A 21,837-nucleotide genomic window follows, 5' to 3' on the forward strand; every position below is an offset into this window, starting at 1 on the left:
CTCAGGATGCTAAAATGATTACCACAGGCAGCCTCTTGAGCTGATGTGAAAAATGAGATGTCTGTCAAAGGCCAGACAACATCAAAACACTGACTCACTCACTTTTTTCCATCAGACATTCCTAAAACAACTATTTACAGAGGGTTTCTTTCTTCTCAAAAGTAGTTGTTAGCCTACTGTAAACAACAGGTTGCCTGTACCCATGTAATGGCTAGCTAAGTTTGTAAGAAGTAAGACTGCACCTATGATTGCAATGTTAAAGAGTGGATGAAGTCATCATGTTCTGTTTCTGTGAGACAGAAACAGTATATGATGGTATACAGAAATGTGTGCTGCTTAATGGTTTTTGTCTACTTGTTTATGTCTATTGTAGCAGGAGCCAAAAAACAATTTTAAATTTTAAATTTTGTTGCACAAATATAACTTTATTCTTAACATTTTCTGTGTACAACATCATACACATTTCTCTTTGGAATAAAAACGGAACGGCTCATATATGGAAAATAAAACAGAGATCGAAAAATGTACAGAGCCGTTTTGTAAACATGCAAGAAAACAGTTTTGTCAGAGGAGTTTCCAACACAAATCCAGCTTAAAGGGGTGGTCCAGTTGGTTTGGGCGCCATGCTACATACAGAGAGAAAATACCATGGCTCTAAAAGGGGATTGATTTATTACATAGCCTATCATGTGACCTTCCTCAGGTCCAATATTACTCCACCCAATGCCTCTCTCTGTCTCTCCGGGTCACATTCTAACCCGTACATACCACCTGTGGACCTTCAGTTAATTTTTCAGGGGTATCCCTGGGAGAACTCTGATCAAAGTGACATTTTCATTTAGATAAAAGGGGCATCAATGACAGATTGATGAAGTGAGGTAGGATCTATGGCTATTAGAGGTAGAGGGGGAGAGAGGGAGTTCTCACCCACTTTACCGTCCTCCCTCAGGCCTGGGGGCTCCTGTGGGGGAGAGCCAGATTACCATTGGCCCCAGGGGGGAGATGAACCCCAACCCCCACCCTCGAGGGAGTCTGGGGGACTCTGTAAACGTCAGCTCTGTGAAGGTGTCACTCTCAAATATTTGGCAACCTGATAGCTCATGGTCCCTTACACTTTGAACACCTACTATGGTGAAATCTGTTACATGAAAATAGAACCAAAATAATCTTTGTTTGGTGAGGAATTTAAAATGCCCTTGAAGTGAATATTTTGTGGTAGCGAAGTAAAAAGTAACTTTCTTCCACAAGGAATTGACCAGTTATCCAGTAAAAGAACATATCACACTTTAATTCCTACCTGCAATGGCAACAAGGTAGCTTACACAGTAGCAACAGGTGTAAAGGCAATGCAGAGTTTGCTGCCAGCCAGTTACATAGCTGTAGCTGTCAAAATCAATAACAATTGTATCACAACGAACGTATCAGTGGTCAGTAGCTGCTGTGTAAGAGTTAGCTCTCTCTGGGGTAAGGTTCAGAGGTGCTGTAGGATCAAGATAACCCCGCGTCCCTCCTTGTCTAATACTACTGTCCCGGTAGTACTGCCTCTAGAGTATTATGCTCAGTGTTTAATAGGTGAGGATTCTCTCTTAAAAAGTCAATGCTGTTTCTCTTTCTCTCTCTCACTCGTTTCCTCTCTCTCTCACTTATCGTCCAGTTCAGTGCATTACCGACCCCACAGGGGTCCCTCGCGTGCCTGTTCCAACGCCTGCGTTTAAGAAGGGAAAAAAGCAACACACAAACTCAACCGGCACAGTTCGGAATGAGGTACTCACGGTTCACTCCAGTTCAGAAAAAAAAACCTCTGTGGTTTTCCATTCTAAGTTATTCATATGTCCGAGAGAAGAGTGTAGGGTTGTGTTGTTGTGCGTCCACGGCACTAAATACAGCCTCATCTGTGCCTGTTGTTTTCTCATTGATGTGCCTTATTGTTGGTTGTAGAGTCAGAGCGGAGCTTAGGGGAGGCTGTCAGTCACTATAGATCCGACAATACCTATTGGCTAGGACAGGGAGTGGGTGGGACAGCCATATCCAACACAACCACACACTCACTGACACAAACATATATATATATATGGGTAAATGATTCCACTTGAAAATAAGGTGTAGCTCATACACACCCCTCACACTTTCCGTAGGACATATAAATACAGCATATCAACCTGTGAGAAGACTAAGGATTACAATACAGTAACAAAGTCTCTGTCCTTCAGTCATAGGGGAACATGTCTTCTTTTAGAGAAGTGGTGTCTAAACAGTGGACTCTTTGGGCCCCTCCTGTGCTGCGTTCTTGCAGCTGTAAAGCCACTTGATGACACGGGCATTCCTCTCGATGATTGACACTCCCGTGGTCAGCTTCTCGGCCACCTCCTCCTGGAAAAGCCCTGCCTCTCCTGAGTGGCGGGAGAACTCGCTGGGCTCCGAGCCACCGCCCCCTCCCCCTATGCTCCTCAGCACCAATGAGAGCGTGTCTACGTCGCTGGCCCCACCCAGGAAGTTCTCAGGCCCCAGCCGGTCCACCATGTCCAGGTCCAGCCCGCAGTAGTCAAAGAAATGCTCCTGGTCAGACAACGCCACTGAGCATCGCAGAAGCAGATCTGACTTGGAGCGTTGTAGTCCTGAACGCCACCGCGGGGGCGGTGGCGGCGGCACCCGCTTCCAGACGTCCGCCTCGTTGTCAGTGTGGTCACTTACGTCATTGCTCTTGGTGATGCCATTGCCGTTTCTGGTACCATTGGTAGTGCCATTGCTAACACAGCTAACACCATTCTTAGTCCGCTCCGGTGTACAGCTGAAGCCAGGGCTGAGGCCAGGGCTGGGCAGCGGTGAGCGCTCGTGGTCCGTCTTACTGGATCTCCGGCTACCTGGCCCTACCTGTCCCCCGTCCACGGTGTCCTTGTCATTGGTCCAGGACATGCGTGAGTCACCATCCCGCGACAAAGCTTTCTCCTCGCTGATCACCATCTTCTGGGTGCCCCCCTCGCCCCCGCCACACTTCTCCCGCATGGAGCCCTGGAAGAGGCGGCGGACAAAGTTGTACCCCTTTATCTCCATGTTGGAGTTCCCCAATACGATGCCACCACTAGGCAGGCTTTTGCACTCTTTCTTCTGCCGATAGATGACCAGGGAGTCAGGCCGCAGCATGCGCTTACCGGTGCTCCTCCTCAGGATGGGGGCACTGTGAGGGGCTACCAGGGGTATGGAGTGTGGAGTCCTGGGAGTCCTGGGGCTGGGTGGGGTCACCTTGTTGGCGTTACTCCTGTTCCGTGCTTCCACATCCACCGACGTCCTCCGATTCTCCTTCCTCGAGTCATCATTCTCATTCTCATCTCGTATGGTGAGGGGGCCGGTCAGGGTGGTGAAAGGGGCAGAGGATCGGCGGGGTGGCAGTCGTGGTGTGAGGCTCCCAGGCACGGTGTGGGGACGACGGTGTGGAGGAGGTGGTGTGCAAGGCACCAGGACGGGCTCCTGTTTGGTGTTAATGACCTGCTGGCTCTTAACGTACTTGGCCTTGTCTGCCTCTAGTCTCTCTACAGCGCTGATGGAACGGCCCTGGCCCCCACCCTCCATCTGCCTACGCAGGTAGTCCGGGCCCTTGTTGAGGAGCCTCAGAGGTGAGGGGGATCCTATGGGTGTTAGCGGCTTCATGGTGCTCCACCCTTCTGGGTAAAGACATCAAAACAGCAGCCCCAAAATGGCTGCCTTCTCCTGCAGCTGGTTGCGAAAGGTGTTCCCCCTGGATCTATTGTTGTACCTTTCGAGTTGTAGTCTGGTGTGAACTTTTCAGTAAGCTTTCCGCTTCAGAACTAAAGCATAGCAGCTCCCATTCTCACTCACAGTTCCTGAATCTCTCTACTGAGGAAATAACTAGGTGGCAATTCTGTGACCACAGAGGCCAAGTTTGTTGCGGAGCTTTCTATAGATAGCTTATAGTCTCTTTTTGGGCACTATTGGAGCCCAGACAAATTGATATCTCTATCCAGTATTTACACAGGCATTTGGATAAATAGGCAGGGTGCAGGGAAATCCTTTTGCCACTGGCCAACAGCACTCCCAAATGGGACGTTCTCCTGCCCACAGCGCAGCAAAGGGTTACTATTTTTCACCCTCCCCCTTACTTTCTTTTTCTCTCTGTCCGTCTCTCTCTGAGCGATCCCTCCTTTTCCGTTGATCTTTTCACTGAAGGTTAGCCCTGGGAAATGAGATATAATGGCCACAAATATTTGCTTTGTGAAGGCAGGCAGTCTGAGGGACGCTGGGTCGAGAGACACCTATTTGTTCGGCCGCTGTCGCGGTTGAGGTGACCTGAGGGTGGGCGGCACCGGGACACTTCTGACGTTGACGGACGGATGAAGGACTTGTCCTTGTCCTCACCTGCACTCACAGTCCCTGGGAGAAAAACACAAAAAAGAGAGGTGTTAGCACGGCCTACTTTTCTCCAGGGCCGCAGAGACGGAGAAACAGAGAGAGACCATATGGCAGAGAGTGACAGTGGTCTCTAAAGCTCACACTGAGCTCATGTCACACTCTTTAGGAATGAGTCCTGTGTCTGCCAGGAAAGAGCTGGGCCAAGCTCCCATGCATGCACTGAGCTGACTGCTTTTGGGAATACACAAAACATGCCAATCCAAGTTTTACGAGGAATTGAATATCTTGGCGGCTACGATAATAATAGGAATCCTACTTCTGCACATATTATGATATTCACAACAGCCTGTAGCTGTGTGTCTATGTTGAGAGTGTGTCTGTGTGTCTATGTTGAGAGTGTGTCTGTGTGTCTATGTTGAGAGTGTGTCTGTGTTTCTATGTTGAGAGTGTGTCTGTGTGTCTATGTTGAGAGTGTGTCTGTGTGTCTATGTTGAGAGTGTGTCTGTGTGTCTATGTGCACAAGGGGAAGGAGCTCAACACATCTCCCTAAATGATTTCTCCTCAACATGCAAGGTTCACAGAAAAGAGGCATGGCTCCTAATATAAAATGGCATAACTAGCTGTGATGAGTTGAACAAAGTTTCTGCACACCACATTTGCATTCCTAAACTGCTGTACGGAACGCTTCGCTAACGCAAGACCATCAATATTTTAAAACGCTGCAAAAATCTAACTGCTAAGTAAACCAATACACTTCAAACGCAATAACTCTCTCACAGTTGCAGTGAGGCAGCTTGTTCTCCAAATTAGCAAACCCCAATGAAAGATGAATTCAACTTTAAAACCAAAAGTAACTGGAGTTGTTTGAAACGGTACATATCTCAGTTACATGTTGCATAGAAAGAGAAGACCGTTATTTTTAGGGGAACGCATTGCGATGACTTGGGAGTAAAGAAGGGGGGGTGCAAGGTTGCGTGTCTATAACGGGATAGTGTACCTAAACCAAGGAGGATGCTCTCTAGCTATTTATAGCTAGAGAGCATCCCAACATGATTATCCTGTGTGCATGTGTGTGTCAGCACGTGGCAATAAGGCCCTGCGCAGTAAATTTAATTGTTTGTCTGCAGAATTGGTTTGCAGATTATCAGGCCTTTTGGAGAGCCCACATTCTGTTATTTTTCATGTGTAAAAACAGAAGGCCCATTTTTTTTGTACCTTTATTTAACTAGGAAAGTCAGTTAAGAACAAATTCTTATTTCACAATGACGGCCTACCCCTCCTCTAACCCGGACGATGCTGTGTTAATTGTGCACCGCCCTATGGGACTCCCGATTACGGCCAGTTGCGATACAGCCCGGGATTGAACCAGGGTCTGTAGTGACACCTCCAGCACAGAGATGCAGTGCCTTTTAGACCGCTGCGCCACTCGGGAGCCTGCACGGGCTACCATGTGGGGTATAGCAGTAGAAAGACCTCGTCTGTAAACCCCAGAACTGCTACAAAAACCTGGGGGCACAGGTGGTGGCTGTATTTCATTTACTTTCCCTCAAAAAGTATTAAGAAACTGGCCCAGAGAACCAAACATGCTCCTTCTGCTGTGTGACAGCTGAAGAGTCAGAGTGGTATTGTTCTCAGAGTGGCCTGAGGTGCGATACAAATAAGTCTATTTTGGCACTTAGTTTTTATGAGGCAAAACAATGAGTGACCTCCTGGCAGGAAAAGGATCTATGTCTGTGGTGTTTCTAAAGGGTTTTGTGTACACATTACATAATAGTATACGGTTAGTATGCTGGTACGGTTCAATAGCAAAGAAACAGAGGCACTTTGCAAATAGCAAGTACTTTCCATAAGTGTCCTAGCCCCATTGATCACGAAACAAACCCCCAAGACTTTAAACAAAGTCCTACGAATTTGTGAAAAAGCTAACTACTGGCAGCATGACATAAAAACGGGGCTTACCTCCCTACCTCTGTCGTTTAAGTTGGCTCTCTACCGTTCAACCTCCACACCTCTCTCGCGTCAAACCCCCTCCCCCCCCCCCTCCCCCCGCCCTGCTGTCGAAAGGCCTACTTCTATAAATTACGTTTAGAGAGGAGGGGGGACGACTACACTTTCCAGATGTCAAGCAGGCAAGGCCGGGAAAGGTACCCATTGTTTGGAATAAGACAAACGTCAACAGGTGTCAGAGGAAAGAGTCTAGACAGGGATAAAAACAGAAAGGCTAACTCTTTATTTGGATGGTCCACCTCTAGCTGCTCTACAGACTATCAGTAACATTTCAACCCAACTACTGTATCTACTAACCTTAACCCTTATCCTAACTCTAAATTGAACCCTTACCCTAACCCATATTCTAAATCTAACCCTAACATTAGCACGCAGTTGCCTACTTTGTTGATAGCTTGACCATCTGTATCTACAGATGGACTATCCAGACCGTCCAATAAAGTGTGACTACAGAAAGCAAGAGGGGATGAAAAATGTAGCGGAACTAAGGGTAGCGGTGGTGGAGGTGGCGGGGCGTCATATTTACGACACACCGTTCTTCCGGAGCATATGTGCTCCATCAGACAGGAGGATTGCCGTTTCAAGTGGAAGGATTATGCCACTGGAGCGTAAAGCAAGATTAGCGCCTGGCCTATGAACTCAAACATGGGGTACTGATGACAGGCAGCCTCTACCCCTCCATGGAAGTGTGAGTTGTTCAATCCAATCTGAATAGGACTTCTATAGAGTTTGTGGCATGGAGTAGACCCTGGTTTAAGTAATGCCCAATGGAGGACAAAACGGGTGACCACAGGATGTTGGAGTCAAGAGTTAAGCAAATAGTAATAGTTATATCACAAAACAAGGGAGAATGTTCAGAATAGGAAAGTATAACTCCAGAGACCATACGTCTTTTGAAAACCACTGCCTTTTCACTAAGACCAAGTTCAAAAACCGTGTTCCCCGCTGAGATTGACCGTGTTCATAAGAATGCCTTTTGTTCTTTGAAATGTAAATGTCTTCTGAAGGCATTGTATTCATTGGATGGGACACCAGCCACTTGAAGAGAGCCAGCCAGTCTCTGATTAGAGTTTATCTCTTGCTCTGAGCACTGTGAGTACTATCACTGAGAACAATGCATAGATCAGTGTGAATCACAACGCTAGCCATTGGTTGTTTGGGACACTATTTATTACTTACAAACCAGACAGTCGCCCAAATTTAAGTTTGCTCATATTTCTTCTGGACACACATGGTGATTGATAACTGAGAGAAGATGTAGAAATAGACATGTTTCAAGCCACAAAGTAAGAAAACAGGTTGGATCTGAAAACACAGGGTGAGGTCAGTAGACCAGGTTGACGCGTATGCACGTGCGCACACATACACAATGAGAGCGAGGGGGGGATCCCAACCTGGATTTACACACAGACAATAGCCTCCAGTAACTCCATTGACTCTAATGAGACTAATTAGTACCCAGCACCCTTTACCGTGATCTTCTCTCTTTTGAAAAGCGTGTGATGGCCACAGTAGAACATTTCTCCGATTACACTGCATGGTCCCTGCTCTCACCCTGACTTCCCCCTTCTTTCACAATGGGTAAATATTAACTGACTTGCCTCGTTAAATAAAGGTTAATAAAAAATAAAAAATGATACAGAGCAGGACAGATTGCTTTCGTCTGTACAGGATGTCTCTATTTCGCACTTATAGGCTTCGACGCTCCACTCACTGTCTTCCAGTGATTAGCTTCGAATGACAAAAGAGCCACATTCAGTGAGTTAAGTGGCCATCTCATCTATTTTATGGTTGGGAGGAGGTCTATTGAGGTGGCGGTCCCTTAACTCGTCCCCCTTGTGACCTGATGCTCCCCTGCATGACAGTGGAGGGGTCTGAGGTACCCCCCGTCCCCACCCCACCCTGCAACATCCCCCAGCTCCTGCCCCCCAACCATACATCAAGTAGCTAATGGCCTGATGGCACTTGAAGCCTCACAATTGTGATGGGATTTACAGTGTGTCACTGGCTTTGTCTGTTGGGCCAGTGGAGGGGTGTTTGTCCCCCTGGCTCCATCTCTGTTATTTTTTATTGTCATGTTGTTGTTTTTTGTCCTCCCCCAGCTAATGAGATAGAGTGGTCCAGGTCTTTCCCTTCTTATCTACCAGACCCAGAGAGAGCCATTGTTTAGAGCCATTAATAATGCAATGTCTGTGGCCCTAGAAGAGCCAATTCTCTGTCCATCCTCAGAACAGACCCTCTAGAGATGTTTCTGTAGTGCTGGTTAGTGACCGAACAGGATTGAACCGTTAATTTGGACCATTAATGGTCATCGTCTTTATGCTCACACATGGCGCTGTCAACCTGGGCGTGTTGTGCGTCCATAGAATCTACAGATGCCGCAAGAAAATCCTGAATAGGTCCTGGTTAAAATGTTGGAGTCCAATGGTGATGGTCTTCCAGCTTCTGCCTGTTTGATCCTACAGAGAGGAGCCAGATGTTTCAAAAGACAGAAAGAAAAGGGGAATACAGAAGAAAGAGAAAGGAGAAAATATAGGGGTGAAGATTGAGAGATTACCCTTCTGCTGATAGGTAGTTCACAGCAGATGCCCCTCATTTATTTGACAGGTGTAAAGAGGGTCAACACATTTTTAAAGTGCTTCAAAGGTGGTCTCTCTGAGAATTGATGTACCTCTTATCTTGTGTTTTATCCCTCTGAATACATATTTCAAAGTGGAATTTGTTTTAACCTTCTAAACTGAGGACAGCCGGTTTCCTTTGGATATGCTTTGTTAGCTCTGGACTCTAGCTAGCTGTTTCATTGGTGGGTAGATGAGGAAGTCCTCATAAACCAAACAAACACTTCCTGGGTTGGAGCCTTATCGTCCCCACCAGAGTAATCAACAGCGCTCTTTAACCCTTCCTAGTCAAATGTCTTTGCTTACTCATATAGTTTACCTCTAGCACCATTTGTATTTGAAACAGTAGCTAAATTAACAATCAATTGAATTAGTTGGTTTTTGAATTAGGTCTGTCCTCTGAGCTCTGAAGTGGGAAACATATAGGCATGACCTTTGCTTTTGGTTTATCAAACCTGGGTCGTACTCATTAACCAAGTAGCCCAAATAGTACCATTGATTAAAAGCAAAATTGATTGAGCCGAATCCATTTGTTGTGCACACAACCGCAATGCGACCCTGGTGATCACGGAATGTCGCCCCTTTTCGCGCTCGCACTTCGCTACCCAGTTGTCTGTCCGGCCCAGAGGTCCTGATGCAGCATGACACAAAACATCTGCTTCCTCTTATGGGCTACATGGGGGGCGCCTGGTTAAGCCTTCCCTGCAGGCGGGCTAGCAGCTTCACAGAGAGAGAGGGAGAGGGGACAGACAGAGGGGGGGAAATGACAGGGTGGGAGGGAAAAACAGAGAGAAAGAAAGCAGGAGAGGGGGGGGGGAGTGAGACAAATACAGCGAGAGCGAGAGAGTGCGAGTGGGGTAGAAAAAGATGAGAGATGGACAGTGACGAATGAAAGCCAGGGAGATGAGAGGGGTACAGAAGAGGTTTTAAGAACAAATTCTTATTTACAATGACGATAGTGGGTTTAACTGCCTTGTTCAGGGGCAGAACAACAGATTTTTATCTTGTCAGCTCGGGGATTTGATCCAGCCATCTTACTGGCCCAACACTCTAACCACTAGGCTACCTGCCGCCCCCTCATTACCACTTTACAGTATCTAAGTCAGATATTTATATTAGCCTAGTCCAAGCATATTCAAGGTTGGGAAAGTCCTTCAAGTCTGAGGCCAATCACAAAAACCTGAAGTACAGAACGTCACTTAAAAAAAGCACCCTTGATTAGCTACTCAAAGGACACATGGACTACCTGATTGGAGGTGCAAGACCGCAGGCCCTGGTCAACCTCTTATCAGCTCTCACACCCCTGCAAAGCTAATAAAGGTTGAAACGGTTGAGATAAGACGGCCAGACTTCCTAGACTATTCTAACTTGTAACTTTTTTTCCGACAGCAGGAGCAGGCACCCTCCTGGTTGAGCTGATAACCACAGCACAGTTGACCTACAGTATATAACCCAATGACTCAATACGGACTGTTTGTGTTACACATTTTAGGCCTAATGCATGGAAAAACACAATGAAGCATGTGTTTTGCCCACATAGACAATTCTACAGATGCAGAAAAAACATAGCTCTATTCACTGGCCTTTCAGTATTATATTCATTCAGATATCTTTCCACGTAACTTTGATTTGTGGTGAGGGACACGTCCCCCCTGTCCTTAGTAGAAGTTACTGCCATGGAGGCAACCTGTGTTCCACTCAGGAACCAGCCCCAGCCCCGGACTCCCTGGTAACCCATGCCACATTATAGTGACACCTGATCCACCCTCTGTCTACAGCTCAAGTGGTGGAATGTTAAGCCTCTGCTATGATGACTCGCTGTCGACGAGTGAACTAATGAAGGGTGAGCTCATACACATGGAAGGAGAACATGTATACTGGGAACCTATCAAGAAAATGTTGGAAAAATGTATTACATATTACAATAGTCCTTCTGGTCAGGAATTTGGGGAATGCAGCTGAGGTCAAAAGGGAGATGGGAGAGGTTGGTGGTGGATTGGGGGGGGGGGGGGGGGGGGCATGCTTGCTTGGGGGTATGTGGTGCCTCCATCCCAGGTCTGGATAGTTTGGTGTACATATTCTGAGCAATGACCACCACTGTTACACCTATAAATGCCAACATGTCTTTATGTGACTAAACAAAACAAACCCTCTGTCAAATATACTGCTGAATGCTGTGTGTGAGAAAGAACCCTGTTGTGTACCATAGAGTACCCCCCAAACCTCCCGAATACACCATCCTGGGGTTGTATACACAGTACTGTACACACACGTACATCTGGGCACATCCCCTGGAGTGTTAAATTATGAAGGCTGTTCTGCCGGAGTAAGCCCTCATTAAGCTCTCAGCTGGTGTGAAAGCTCTTGCTGGAGACGAGCCAGATGTTTGATTTCAATAAGTCGGAAGAATTCGCCCTCTCTGAAGCAGCAAATGCCAGTTTCTAGTGGTGTTAAAAGAGAGTTTGAGGCACGCGGCCCATTTGCAGAACCCGTAAGGGAATGTCCAACAAGATGAGAGGTTTCATGTATTTTCTCTTTCTACTTTGTGTCAGTACACAAAATACATTTTGTCAGTGCTGCAGTTTTTCACGTAACCATGTATCTACTTAATAAAAGGCTGACTATTTTGATGCTACATTATATAATAAACAACTAAGTTTAGCACAGCTGGGCAACTTGTGTGTTAGTTCTGTCGAAACGTGAGGGTGTCTGCATTTACAGCCTCTTAGCACTCTAAATAGAAAATAACAGGGACCACAAAACATTCTCACAGAAGTCTTACAACGTTGCAGGGATGTTCCGACGAGACCTTTTGTCTGTTATAGCATCATCCAAGTGTTGGAGGGGGGACTCCTCCAGCTATGCCTCCCTCCCCAAACATCATGTCAGCTCTGAACACACTGATCCATCCTAGCCAACCACCGTGCCAGAGGGCACCCCCCACCACCACTCACAGTCTCACACTTTCCATTGATTAGCTATCTGTCCCAGTATGGATGAACCATGGCCTGAATACGATGTACCAACCTACAATGTAGGCTACCAGTCACTTATCACCAACCCACCACACGGCCACAGTTATCAACTGAACGGAAAAACCAATACGACTCTATTAGCTTACCTTTCAACCCTGAGGAAAAGAGAGAAAGTCAGCTAATGTGTTTTTCATATTTCCCTGCGAAAACATGCCATGCCATGTATTTTTCGGATATTTCCGAACCGAATAAAGGAGTCAACCATGGGGAAAACTAGATGAGGGCAAAACCTCTCAAACACAGTCCCAGAACAAGGCCCGGTGTTTTCCTTCCTGTCATATGTACTCTTAGTGTGTCACCTCTACTGAACCTGCCAGCTGTCTTCACTCATTACCCAGTCGTCAGCCTACGTCTCCACAAACAGGCCCCAAGTACCACAGAAATAGACCCCTCGTTCCTCCTCCTTGCCCTGTCAGAGTCACCAAGACTCCCCATAGTGAGTCGGATGGAGAGGACGGATGGAATGGACAGCAGTCTTGGAGGCTGCCGGGCCCAGCACTGCTGTGTCCAGCACTGCCGTGTCCAGCACTGCCTTGTCCTCTTAATTGAAGGGCCCAGACTGTCATGCGTCAGCGACTGAGTGGATATTACGGCTCTATGGGTGATTCTGATTGGATGTGGCAGAGCCACCGAGGTAACCAGCAGGGCTGTGAACAATTACAGGGATGTGAGAGGGAGAGGAGCTCCCACAGCTGTCATCACGACACAGGGGACCAGTAGGAGATGGAGGGGCGGAATGAAACTCTATTCTCCAGACAGACTAATTTAACTGTATGTCTTCTCTGGAGGGGCACTTTTAGCTAATGCACTTAGAAAAAAGGGTCCCCATTGTAGAACCCTTTTTGGTTCCAGGTAGAACTCTTTTGGGTTCCATGTAGAACCCTCTGTGGAAAGGGTTTTACATGGACCCCAAAAGGGTTCTACCTGGAACCAAAAAGGGTTCTTCAAAGAGTTATTCTATGGGGACAGCCGAAGAACCGTTTTAGGTTATAGATAGCACCTTTAATTTTTAAGAGTGAAGGGCTGGGAATTGCCAGGGATAGGATATTTATCGCGATTCTCAGGATTCTATAGGTATTGTAATTAGATACTGCGATTTTACTGCGATTCGATGATCCAAACATATTGCTCATCATATATCTGCTGTAGGGGGACAAGAGAGAGCCACGAGGGATTTGTTTTAATCAGTTATGGAAATCAAATTGCTGAAAACAAATTGGCTCACTATTTAAAAAGGAGATGGAGAACAAGCCATGAAGGAAAAATACAGGAGTTTTGGTACAGGTACACCCCAAAACACCAATGTGGTTTTTGAATAATAGATTTTTACCTGTTGTGGAAATTACTTACTGAAAGAAACTACAATACATAAGTATCCTCAAGGAAAGATGAAGCCCCTGATGAACCTTTGTACACTAAGTTCTCTGTTAAGTGCATTTCCAGTTTAGCTTTGGATGAAGCTAGGTATCTCAAAAGCACCTCCTCAAACACAACACATTTAAAGGAACAATAAAGTCAAATTATAAGCTCCGATTCTGACAGTTTGTGTGAAGACTGAGGATGTTTGAAGTCTCACACAGCAGTGATGTCAAATGTCTCACACCAGCTGCCTCTCATTCTCTCATACACACTCTCTCTCCCCCACACACACAGGCACACACACACACACCCACACACACCCACACACTCATAGTGCCAGGGGGAAGGTGATGTCACTTACAGGACCCTTTACCCTCTAATTAGGAACCTGAACTTCCTTCCGTAACTAGGGGGCTTCACCTTCTGTAACTAGTGGGCTGTACATGGCAACCATGCAACAGGAAAGGGATTAGGCCCCCCCAAAAATTTGATTTTCATTTTGGAGAATACAATATGACACACACAAACCAATGATTTTCATTTGGGGAAATTACTGATTACAAGACTGGTCTGTAAGAGAAAACATAAGAGTTCAGTGGAAAGTGACTGTGGGTTTCATGAACTTTAAGTGATAAGAAACACACGAGGGGCCTATTGTGAACTAAAACCATGAAAGGCCCTGTGGCTTCCACTATATTTCAGCAGTTCAGATTGATGTGGGTCAACACCAATGAGATTATACATGTGGAGAGTCTCAGAAAAGAGAGTGTAAAGATAAATGACAGAGAGAAATGAAGAATGAGACTGAAAGAATGCAGACATAACAAGAGCATGTGTCCCATAAGTGGCTCAGCCCGGTCCTACACCAGGGCATACATGGGTCAATGGCATACCGCTGGTAAGTTTAAATTGCTATGTGTCAGTCTAGTACGCGATGTGTGTATTTCTACGGAATGTGTGTGTGTGTGTGTGTTGCTGGATGAACACGTGGCTATGCATTCACACACACAAACCTCCAGAAAAGGTCACTGTGGGCAATGTGACATTTTGGGCCCTGACTCGACCGCCGCTGTGAGTCCTCGCTTGGTCAGTCAGAGACCCGGACCTCACCGCTGCCACCAACACCGCGGGTAATCTGAGCCGTTTAACCGCGGAGGCCCGGCCCATGTTACATTTAATTTTAGTCATCCAAATGATGTCAGGGCTCCTGTCATCATCAGATCGGGCTGCTGTTGGAGGTTGGCTTTGCCTGCTCTCTGCTCTGTTTGTGCCGCTGGGCCTGCCGTAGCAGAGCACATCTTCCTGCCTGTCTGCTCTGGTGGGATCAACTTCAAAGACAGACAGCCTTATTACAGCAGCTAAATTAGCAGTGTGTGAACCCACTGCCATAGGTGAAAAATACACTACAGATGTTTACAACTGTTCCATGATGCCAGACTGTTAATTTGCAGGTAGTGTCGGTCAGATCACTGCTGGTTCCCGCAGACTGGAAGCCATGAGCATAGGAAGAGATGACGCATACTGGTGTTCTCATACATGACAGATCTCAAAGCTTGTTTCATAAGGATGATCTTTAAAGGCCAAATACATCAAGGAACTACACAGTTATCTGTATGATGGTTGTCTATTATTTATTTATTTATTTAACTAGGCAAGTCAGTTAAGAACAAATTCTTATTTTCAATAAGAAAATAAGGTTAACTGCCTTGTTCAGGGGCAGAACGACAGATTTGTACCTTGTCAACTCTGGGATTCGAACTTGCAACCTTTCGGTTACTAGTCCAACGCTCTAACCACTAGGCTACGCTGCCGCCCCTATGGGTTATAACCTTCCACAAAACACTGGTGGATGTCCTAAATCTGCCAGGCTCCTGTCCTCACAGCCAAAGATCACCTCTTCTCATCTCCAAAGAGCGACCGGGAGTAGAAAATGCCACTGAGCGTGAGAGACTACTGCCGTGACTGTGTGTACAATTGCTGAGGAATCACATTGAGCTTCATCTCTCAGCAATGTCACACAAAATCAAACTAACTGCATTGTGGTGGGGGAGATCATGTCGGTTCACTGGCTAGGAAGTAAGAGCACATCAGCATCATCACTACTGCATGATATGCTAGCACAGCTGTCCATGTCCGCATCTTAAAACATGCAACAGCCTGTCAAAATGTAACAACATCACAAAGTTACCACAGTGCATGATTAAAAAATACCTCTGCTGCTTTTCTTTATAATCGGAAGGGGAAACAGACTGCTCTATGGACACGCATGCACGCGCACACACACACGCACGCACACACACACAAACACAAACACACCACAGCACGTGTGTTTGTGGTTGCAAGATAAAAGAGTGCCCTTTGTTTGGTCTAGTACTCCAGGTTATATGGACTGACCTTCAGTGGTATATGCTAGTGACTCCACACTAATAATCTACTATCTCCAAATATCAGAAAGAGATGGTATAACCTAATGAGTAGAACGTGGGCCACACAATGCTCTGGCCCAACCCTGGTCTAAGGGAACTTGAGCATCACCCAAGACTGACTGTGAGATACAATAGGTTTTGACTTGTGGTTGTGAGATCTCAGGTAGCGCAGTCTTCTGCCCCATGTCTCACTTTTTAGGGCACTTACTTGGCTCATCAGTGTCTAATATCTTCCCTATAGGATCATTGCCATTGGCCTAATGTCTAAACCAGGTTAGACTACAACCTGAGGCCACATAAAATGTTGCCATTGCAGGGAAACAGATTGCCACACAATGGCTTCAAGGCAACATACACAGAACAAAAATATAAATGCAACATGTAAAGTGTTGGTCCCATGTTTCATGTGTTGAAATAAAAGATCCCAGAAATGTTCCATATGCACATTTCTCTCAAATTTTGTGCACAAATTTGTTTACATCCCTGTTAGTGAACATTTCTCATTTGCCAAGATAATCCATCCATCTGACAGGTGTGGCATATCAAAAAGCTGATTAAACAGTATGATCATTACACATGTGCACCTTGTGCTGGGGACAATAAAAGGCCACCCTAAAATGTGCAGTTTTGTCACACAACACAATGCCACAGATGTTTCAAGTTTTGAGGGAGCGTGCAATTGGCATACTGACTGCAGAAATGTCCACCAGAGCTGCTGCCAGAGAATTTAATGTTAATTTTTCTACCATAAGCCACCTCCAACGTCGTTTTAGAGAATTTGGCAGTACGTCTAACTGGCCTCACAAAAGCAGACCACGTGTATGGCGTCATGTGGGCGAGCAGTTTGCTGATGTCAAAGTTGTGAACAGAGTTCCCCATGGTGTTGGTGGGGTTATGATATGGGCATGCATAAGCTACGGACAACAAACACAATTGCATTTTATCAATAGTAATTTGAATGCACAAAAACACAGTGACGAGATCCCGAGGCCCATTGTGAGGCCTATTTTTTTTAAAGGTATCTGTGACCAACAGATGCATATCTGCATTCCCAGTAATGTGAAAGCCATAGATTAGGGCCTAATGAATTGATTTAAAATGAATGATTTCCTCATATGAACTGTAACTCAGTAAAAATCTATGGAAACATTGCACTCACTCATGGAAAATTCCAGGACGTTACAACGAGATCAGATGTTTTGAAGCCCATCCATAATTTCTTCTTATGCTTTAGTTTTTATCGGGATGAAAATATGATGGTCCAGGGTAGTATGTATCCCTCTTGTCCAATCAGCGCGCGGATGTTCAATCTTATCAGGAAGTAATTTCACCAGATCTCACTTTTATCTTGACCGTAGTCACAAGCAGTCGGGAAACGGCAGTCTTAACGACTAGAACAGTTCACGGTCGAGTCAGAGGGGCCTTCATGTATAGGTTTCATGTCATATGATGAATTATAGTACATGTCAACTTCTCCAACAGCGCTGGCCTCCGAGGCTGACAGTTAAACTTTAAAATGCCATGTAGCACTACACAATCCACTTTATGCACAAAAATACATTACTGGTGCTTGCAGTTTATATAAGGCATATTACATGCGAGGGTATAGCCTATCCATCTGGAATCACAAACTGACTGGCACACTGCCTAAAATAGATGCACAGTTATGCTTATTCAAGAATACCAACAGGCAGTGCACCCGGCTTGAAAGTAGCCTACTTTGCATTAAGTTATGGTGAGGACAACACTAGCATGCGTGCATTATGTTGATTACCACCGTTTCCAACATGATAAAACAGGCATAAATAAAATGTTCCTCTCAGTGAGGCATTGCTGACCCGTTAGCAAAATAACCTCTCATCTGAATAACACACCGCCAAGACGCACTGAATGCACCTCGTCACATTGCCTAGGGTTTATTTGTGGTGTACTTGTTACTCACACGTGTCCAGAGTGCGCTCCAGCACCATTCAGTAAACCTGCTCTCGACAATTACCCGTAATATTCAGTAACAGATATAATAGTCTACAACAGAGTTATAAACAAGCTAAGTTCGAATCTACTCCCCCATTTATCCACATATGATCAGGCATAATATATTGCATTATTTACAGCTCAGATCGTAGTTGATTAAACCATACATAATATGGAAATAATTATTGTCAATGCTCAATGCTGAAGGATATTAATTCACGACACTGATGGAAAACACACCTCAAAACGATGGAGCATCTTTTGTATTTCATTTACCTAGTAATAAGATCTACAGTAGGCTATTAAAAGGGCATTATAACTTTGTGCTACCCAATCAGTTTAAAAATACATTTCATGCTCACCTTGCGTTGTGTTGCTCTTCATGCATGTGAAGGTGTCCTCTCGTTTCTTTCTGTTCTTTAAACCGCTGGGATCTGGATCTGGATGGATCTGTCGGAGTGGTTATCTGCTCAGCTTCTTGTGTAGCCTAGTTTATTCGGCAGATAGTCGGACTGACGCTAGTGCTCAACGCTTCTTGTCTGCTATGCTTCGTCCGCTTCCTGCGCAGACTGCCAGAACACAGGGTAGTTTACGTTGTAGCAGCGGTGCGACTCCGTGGCACAATGGTGAGTGGGCAGGTAGGGCGCTGTGCAAACTGACTCCTGTTCAGCCTTTATGTGGGGGTGGGTGATTAGAGGGGGAGGAGATAGACCTTGAGTTCATTTTTCAGGGCCAGGTAAGTTTTAATCAGAATCAAGATGTTTATTTAAAGTACTGTACATACATAATCACCGATGATGGACAGGAGAACGATGATAGGCTTTACCTTACCTAATGCACTTCAGAACAATATTGAAGACGAAACAGAACTTTGTATCAGACATTTTTAGATTTGTATGGCTAAAATAGATTTGTGTATGGATGGGCTACACATTATACATTTAGTGTTATATTTTTCAGAAAGCTACATGATTCACAATTTGGTACTTTACATGTTTCACTCAATAGATTTTTGATTAAAGCCACATCCTTGGGTTTGTGTTGGCTGGGAAACCCAAATTCAAAGATAATTGCAGTCATACAATTTAGGGTGGTAGCAGACAGTCTAGACGGCTTCAGAAGATTATATTAAATTAACAAAAGTCACTTGGGACTGGGACATTTACTAAGCAAACAACAATAACGATATCAAGGGATGTCCTGAATCTCTAATCTCACTATCTTTAATTAATTTGGGGTTTGAGGGAAGTCTCCTCAAAGGACTCCTGTGGTGGATTTTTGTCTATATCTGATGATGATTGGCTTATTAGCTTATAATGTGATTAATTGTTGTATAACAAAAGGCTTGCTGGGACTTAACACTGCACTGTTGTTCTGGACACTCAGATCTGACTGTAGGGGACAGTTAAGAGTTAATCCAGGGTGTGGGATAAGAGGTGAAGTTTGCCACAATCTGAAATGATCATTGTTGTTTTTTCTCTCCTTATGTGCTAGTGCTCCATCCGTCTGTGCCTGTCCCCCCTTCCTCCCTTTCTCCCCAAAAAAACAGGCAAAAGTGCCAGACTCCAAAAGGTCGGGTGACCGGGGGAGGAAAGGAGAGAGATAAAGAAGGGATCCACACATTTCACACACACCTGTTTTTCATTCCTGTGCTCTCGTCACGCTTGACAGGGCGAGTGAGGTAGCACAGCACATTGTAACTGGAAATAGAGGCGTCATGCCCATAAGAGGGCACAGGGGCACATGCCCCCTCAGATCTGGCCTGTTTCAATAAAACATTTATATATATTGTACCAGTCAAAAGTTTGGACACACCTACTCATTCCAGGGTTTTTCTTTATTTTTTTACTATTTTCTACTTTGTAGAATAATAGTGAAGACATCAAAACTATGAAATAACACCTATGGAATCATGTAGTAAGCAAAAAAGTGTTAAACAAATCAAAATATATTTTATATTGGAGATTCTTCAAAGAAGCCACCCTTTGCTAGCTTTGTACACTATTGGCATTCTCTCAACCAGCTTCATGAGGTAGTCACCTGGAATGCATTTCAATTAAAAGGTGTGCCTTGTTAAAAGTTCATTTGTGGAATTTCTTTCCTTCTTAATGCGTTTGAGCCAATCAGTTGTGTTGCAACAAGGTAGGGGTGGTATACAGAAGAGAGCCCTATTTGGTAAAATACCAAATCTATATTATGGCAAGAACAGCTCAAATAAGCAAAGAGAAATGACAGTCCATTACTTCAAGACATGAAGGTCAGTCAATGCAGAACATTTCAAGAACTTTGAAAGTTTCTTCAAGTGCAGTTGCAAAAACCATCAAGCGCTGTGATGAAACTGGCTCTCATGAGGACACGCCACAGAAAAGAAGACCCAGAGTTACTTCTGCTGCAGAGGATAAGTTCATTAGAGTTAACTGCACCTCAGATTGCAGCCCAAATAAATGCTTCACAGAGTTCAAGTAACAGACACATCTCAACATCTACTGTTCAGAGGAGACTGCGTAAATCAGGCCTTTGTGTTAAAATTGCTGCAAAGAAATCACTACTAAAGGACACCAATAAGAAGAAGAGACTTGCTTGGGCCAAGAAGCACAAGCAACGGACATTAGACCGGTGGAAATCTGTCCTTTGGTCTGATGAGTTCAAATTTGAGATTGTTGGTTCCAGCCGCCGTGTCTTTGTGAGACGCAGAGTAGGTGAACGGATGATCTCTATCGGGTATGAAGGTAAAACCCAGTTGCAGACCACGTCGAATAAACAATAGTTTAATATTCCAACAGGGGCAGGCAAAAGACAGGTCAAGGCAGGCAGGGATCAGAAAACCAGAGGTGGGGCAACGGTAATGGGCGGCAGGAAGGCTCAGGGTCAGGGTAAGGCAGAGGTCGGTAATCCAGAGGTTGGGCAAAGATACAGGTCGGCAGGCAGGCTCAGGAACAGGCAGAGTGATCAGGCAGGCGGGCACGGAGTCAGGACAGGCAAGGGTCAAAACCAGGAGGGTGAGAAAAGAGAGACTGGAAAAAGCAGGAGCTGAGACACAAATCGCTGGTTGACTTCAACAAACAAGACGAACTGGCAACAGACAAATAGAGAACACAGGTATAAATACACGGATAATGGGGAAGATGGGCGACACCTGGAGGGGGGTGAAGACAATCACAAAGACAGGTGAAACAGAACAGGGTATTATAATCTTCACATGTGTGGTTCCCACCGTGAAGCATGGAAGAGGAGGTGTGATGTTGTGGGGGTGCTTTGCTGGTGACACTGTCTGTTATTTATTTAGAATTCAATGCACACTTACCCAGCATGGCTTGCCACAGCATTCTGCAGCGATACGCCATCCCATCTGGTTTGCGCTTAGTGGGACTATCATTTGTTTTTCAACAGGACAATGATCCAACACACATCCAGGCTGTGTAAGGGCTATTTGATCAAGAAGGATAGTGATGGAGTGCTGTATCAGATGACCTGGCCTCCACAATTACCTGACCTCAACTTAATTGAGACGGTTTGGGATGAGTTGGACCGCAGAATAAAGGAAAAGCAGCATACAAGTGCTCAGCATATGTGGGAACTCCTTCAAGACTGTTGGAAAAGCATTCCTCATGAAGCTGGTTGAGAGAATGCCGAGAGTGTGCAAAGCTGTCATCAAGGCAAAGGGTGGCTACTTTGAAGAATCTCAAATATAAAATATATTTTGATTTGTTTAACACTTTTTTGGTTACTACATGATTCTATATGTGTTTATTTCATAGTTTTGATTTCTTCACTATTGTTCTACAAAGTAGAAAATAGTAAAAAATTAAGAAAAACCCTTGAATGAGTAGGTGTGTCCAAACTTTTGACTGGTACTGTGTATATATATATATATATATATATACGTATATATATACTGTATATATGTGTTCATTTTGTTATTGTTGTTTCTCTGTAATAATACTAGCCACCTAGCAAGTTTATGAAGTTGACTTCCCAACCTCATAACCAGCTACCAAGAAGCCTTCAGGCTATCAATTAATTTAGAGTAGCTAGCTTGTCTAACAATTTTAG

The 21,837-nt window shown here is 45.1% G+C and overlaps 1 protein-coding gene across 1 annotated transcript; it reads right to left on the reverse strand.

Moving 5' to 3' along the window:
- Positions 1-404: 404 nt before the first annotated feature.
- LOC139564322 (protein FAM110C-like) lies at positions 405-18,433 on the reverse strand. The gene is made up of 2 exons (XM_071383768.1): positions 18,147-18,433; positions 405-4,386 (listed from the first exon to the last, which is right to left on the reverse strand). The coding sequence occupies exon 2, from the start codon at positions 3,643-3,645 to the stop codon at positions 2,248-2,250; it is 1,398 nt and encodes a 465-aa protein (XP_071239869.1). The 5' UTR covers positions 3,646-4,386; positions 18,147-18,433; the 3' UTR covers positions 405-2,247.
- Positions 18,434-21,837: the final 3,404 nt, after the last annotated feature.

This window comes from Salvelinus alpinus, chromosome 35 (genome assembly GCF_045679555.1).
Source record: "Salvelinus alpinus chromosome 35, SLU_Salpinus.1, whole genome shotgun sequence".
NCBI classification, from domain to species: domain Eukaryota; kingdom Metazoa; phylum Chordata; class Actinopteri; order Salmoniformes; family Salmonidae; genus Salvelinus; species Salvelinus alpinus.

Bases quoted from the DNA above. Each gene is read 5' to 3' on its own strand.
- LOC139564322 (XM_071383768.1), bottom strand. From the start codon at position 3,645: ATGAAGCCGCTAACACCCATAGGATCCCCCTCACCTCTGAGGCTCCTC.